The sequence below is a fragment of the Penaeus vannamei genome, chromosome 23 (assembly GCF_042767895.1).
Source record: "Penaeus vannamei isolate JL-2024 chromosome 23, ASM4276789v1, whole genome shotgun sequence".
NCBI classification, from domain to species: Eukaryota; Metazoa; Arthropoda; class Malacostraca; order Decapoda; family Penaeidae; genus Penaeus; species Penaeus vannamei.
Genome location: NC_091571.1, coordinates 10266415 through 10271414, shown reverse-complemented (window position 1 = coordinate 10271414; position 5000 = coordinate 10266415). Strand labels below are relative to the sequence as shown.

Genomic DNA, 5000 nt, shown 5'->3' with positions numbered 1-5000 from the left:
GGGCTTTTGCGTTATTTTCACTGGTAAATGAGGGTGGAATGTACCATCCATGAGCTATGGCTTGAAAAGGCTGGCTTCTTGGAGGACACTTTATTTCGATTAAACAGGTTGTGCTTGGTGTGTGGATTGGTTAGTAAGAACTGCTGGATGCATTAGGTAGTTGATTGGTTGAAGTATTTGGTAATTGAGATTGATTGATAGAATAGGCAGTGGAGTTTAGTGGTTATATTAGGCTGTGAAGATTGGTGGGTGGATAAGGTAGTGGAGATTAGTGACTGATTTCTTTTAAAGGAGATCATGATTATTCTAAGAACAGTTAGTGAATTAGAGAACTCATTCCTTGTTGGGTTGATTAGGAGTAGGATATTTCTCTTCCTTGTAAAATAGGTGTATGGACAAGAAAAAGGAATCTGTTTTTTTCTTCTATCTTTTCTTTATCCAGATGGTAATAGACTTGTTTTCCTTGCGCTGACTCTGCGTCCTCTCTCTAGGTAGTACTTTAACTCAGTGCAATAATGATAATAATGATATGCAACATTTTGTTGTATTGTGTAATTTTTTATCATAATATTAAATTTTCTGTAGTACAGCCTGCATGGTAAGGAATAGTTTCCTGAGTGTGGAAATATCATCCTTCCTGGAGCCAGAGCCCTTCCAGTCATGGTTCACAGACAGTATATTTCATGCTCGTTTATTGATGGAAATAATTCAAAAGCCCCTTCCTAAAGGCCAAATGAGTCTAATGACCATCTAAGAACTTTGTGTACTTGTGGCAAGTCTTTCCTGCCACCTTAGCCTTTATCTGAAATACTCATTGAAGGCAAATTCAAGCCAGATTTTCCCATGATCGCACGCCCCTCTCTCTCTCTCTCTCTCTCTCTCTCTCTCTCTCTCTCTCTCTCTCTCTCTCTCTCTCTCTCTCTCTCTCTCTCTCTCTCTCTCTCTCTCTCTCTCTCTCTCTCTCTCTCTCTCTCTCTCTCTCTCTCTCTCTCTCTCTCTCTCTCTCTATATATATATATATATATATATATATATATATAAATAGATAGATGGATAGATATGTATTTATATGTAATTTATATATATATTTTTTTCTCTCAGCATTTTCCAAGAGATCTTCATTTTAACAAAATTCTTTTTCAGAAATCCCACTCTTCCATGTTCTGACAGCAAGAATTACCTTCGGAAATATTTTTGGAGTAGATGAAAGTGTTGATAAGGTGTCAACAGTAAAGGAAGAAGATAGAGTAACTTGTGTAATAGATGAGACTGTCTTCGAGCCACCGCCAAGCTACACAAAAATAGGTGAGTTGGTGGAAGCCTTTTGCACCTTATGAGTTGCCAACATTTTTACATAGTTATTTGATTTGTTGGAAGTATACACATTTTAAATTTCTGTAAATTTTTGATAGTTATTATTTTATGGACAGCTACAAGTTCCTTTCAGTATCAATAATACAAATACCTAAAGATATCTAATATTTCACTTTCAACTCTGTATTATTGGACGTATGTAACATTTATGTCAATGTGGAGCTGGCCCTCCATTTGTTGTAGTCTCACGAGCAAAAAGAACAAACAGCATAGGTCAGGGCTTTGCCAGCTCAAATCAAAATCCAGTGGCACTAGGCATTATGGATCTGATTTGGGTGACAGTGTGTTTTGTTGCTTTATTGTACATACAAACTTACAAGGTTTTGAAAGGAAGAAAAATTATACAGAAATACTATGGGCACAACAGGGGCTTTAGGATATTTTAGAAAATATATTTTCAGGTGATATTTCCATTGAATAGAAAACAGAAGGATTTTTAAAAATTCTTTATAATCTTTTATTTCATCTAACTACAGGAGTTATAAAGGAAATAACTCGAGCACAGTTTAGATTGGCATAAACAAAAAGCCTGTGATATAGTTTCTCATTATTATCATTTGTCATTCTTGACCGTAGTATGAGAAATTGGTTTTCTGGGCAGGGGTGAACACGAGGGACATCATTTGGGGGGGAGGGGGCTGGAGGGGCCATTGTCCCCCAAGACTCTAATTGCCCCCTCAAGATCTAGCTTGATTATTTTGCCTAAATTACACCTTTTTAGCTTTGATTGCAGCTTAAAAATGCTCCCAGAGTAGCTCATTTTTCAAAAATTTTCATTGGAATGGGGCTTTCAGCATCCCAGAAATGGTTATCACTTTGCTCACCAACCTTGCCACGGAGAACACTTTAGGTGGTATTTATTGGAATGGATGAATTGGATAGGACTGAGACGATAACATTCAGAATTTTTTGGATGATAACACTTGTCATTCTCAAGGGGTCCATCTTTCTTTAGAATTACTAGCATTTTTGGGGGGTAGGCCTATCTTGACTGTTAAACATTTGTAGCATCATACACTGTCTGACTCTCTTTAGGTTAGTGTTATAAGAAAAAATATGTTTTAATTTCATCCACCTAGCAACTGAAAAAAAATGTTTATTTATATATTCATTTACTTATTTTAGGTAACATGTTAATTATATCATGTCCAGGCAAAGTGTGATGTACAGTAAACATTTGATGAATTTGATTTACAAGTCTATATTTCTGTTGAGGTCATGTGTGGTCATATAGGAAAAAGATTGTGATAAAGATTGAATAATGTGGCACCCCATGAGAATAGATTGTATGTTTTGTGTGATAACTTTATCTTGATAAAAAGTATTATAGTTATTACAGCAAATGAATTAGGATTTAGAACTAGGATAGATATCTTTATTTTTCAATGTGAACACCTTTTGGGAAGTATACAGGTAAAAAATGCCCCAAACCTGTTTTTTTCTTTCTTTCTTTCTTTCTTTTGGTCATTACTGCTAATAGGACAAATTATACCCTTGGTAATTTTGGTCTTGCTTTATTCAGGACTTTTGAACTTAAGAAAAATTAATTCTCAAATTTTATTATCCAGGAGAAGTTTTTAACATTTTTGATTTTTTCTACTTTGTTCAAATGAATTGTTATGTTCTAATTTATGCATGCAGGAGGGATTGCATTTTTTCTCAGGTTATTGAAATTTGATTTTGAAAATTCATATAGGACACAATTTTTGTCAAACAGCTAAGAGTTTGGTCTAAATCCATTCTGAAAATCATTCTTTTTAGCTTCTAGGATTTCCATACCATGGACTTCCCTTTGTTGATTCGGAACTTGCTTTGCACTACTCTGTCCTGAACTGTGACTGGCAGGCTTATTCAGAAATTAAATACTTTCAGCAGAGGAAATTTTATATTCATTCTGTTTTGGATTAATGTTTCCAGTCCAGATTTTCAAGTCCCCATGAAAATTTGCATCTGAGTTCTGCTTCATTTGGGAAAAAAGTCAATGAAGTTAAAAAAAGAAGAAAGGAGATAGTGATGCATGGTTATTATTGTGTACCTGAAAGGAGATTTATATTTTTTTTCTTTAGAATTTCTTTACTTACATGTGCTTCGTATATATATTGTCATATTTATTTTTGAAAACCTTGAGTTTGTTATTTTTTTTTTACTGGCAATTAATTATAGATTTTAAGAATCTTGTGTCTCGTGTTTTATTTTGGATTTGATGACCATAAAATTTGACATGCTAAAATACATTAGTAATCATTTAGAAAATATTCTTTGGTACAAGCAAATTGTACCATTTCCATCCTATGACTGAAATAATGTTGTGTTTACCATGTCAACAGATCTGAATGTCAATGTGACTTAATGACACATACGTACTAAAGAAAATTTGTTTTCCTTGCCCTTGGCAGGTCACTCAGACCAGCAGCACCTGCAGATGAGCATGGACGAGGACGATGCCTTGCTCCAGTATGCTATCCAGCAGTCCTTGGTAGAGGCTGGTACCGAGCAGGACCAGGTAGACATCTGGGAAGCGCTGCAGGCCGAGCATCGACCCGCTCCAAGAGTGCCAGGGTGAGTTCTCCAGGAATGGTGATGAGGGGGGGAGATTGGATTTGTAGTTCTAGGCTTGTAACCAATTTAAGATCTCGTATTACTACTAGAAAGACAAAGATATTGAATTAAACTTTAAAGAGAAATAATACATTCTGATATTTTTGTGAACATTGGTTTTGTGGGGTAAATTTGTTTTCAATAGCTCTATTTTCTTTAGCTTATGTAGCTCTTTTTTATATTCTTGTCAATTACTGTTTTTTTTAAACAATACCGATATTGATAATGTTATTGGAATCATGTAATTCTTAGCTAAAAACTCCATTATGGTACATGACCATACATGATATGCAAAATAGATAATTGAACAAATCTATTAAAAGTTGTGATACCTTACAGATAATTTGTTTAAAGAAATAAGTGAATCCTTTCTGACTCTCTAATGGAAAATATAGAGGTGTATATATAAATCATATGGGATCATAGCACATATCAAGTATTTTTACTCATTACTACTTTAAGTACATCACAAATCAAAGAAACACCAAAGTATGGAAAACAGTTGAGACCATTGAATAATTGTTGATCACCAAGGAGTAATACATAAGCTTAAAGGAAAAAATATTTTCTGCCTCACCCAAATTGTAGTCTTTGTTCATAAAATTGACATCCATCCATCCATCCATCCATCCATCCATCCATCCATCCATCCATCCATCCATCCATCCATCCATCCATCCATCTATCCATCTATCCATCTATCCATCCATCCATCCATCCATCCATCCATCCATCCATCCATCCATCCATCCATCCATCCATCCATCCATCCATCCATCCATCCATCCATCCATACAAACATACATACATATGAGGGGGCTTCAAAAACTTTGTGGAAAAAGGATAGTATGAAAAAACAATGATGTTTATTTTTCATCATATGCTCCATTAAGGTCGATACACTTCTGGAAACGTTGATAACAGCCTTTAAGTCAGTCTGAGTAGAACTTAGTAGATGTTGCTTGAATGGTGCCTGACTTTCAACTGGCAGCAATGCAATCTTACCTGTATTAAAGGGTGCATGTTTG

The 5000-nt window shown here is 35.1% G+C and overlaps 1 protein-coding gene across 2 annotated transcripts in view; it reads left to right on the top strand.

Moving 5' to 3' along the window:
* LOC113819823 (ankyrin repeat domain-containing protein 13D) overlaps positions 1–5000 on the top strand; it is a 32231-nt gene that overhangs the window by 16576 nt on the left and 10655 nt on the right. For both annotated transcript variants that reach the window (XM_027372018.2, XM_070137642.1), the window contains exons 13-14: positions 1144–1305; positions 3771–3933. In XM_027372018.2, the coding sequence (XP_027227819.2) occupies positions 1144–1305; positions 3771–3933 (325 nt within the window). The remainder of the gene's footprint in view (positions 1–1143; positions 1306–3770; positions 3934–5000) is intronic.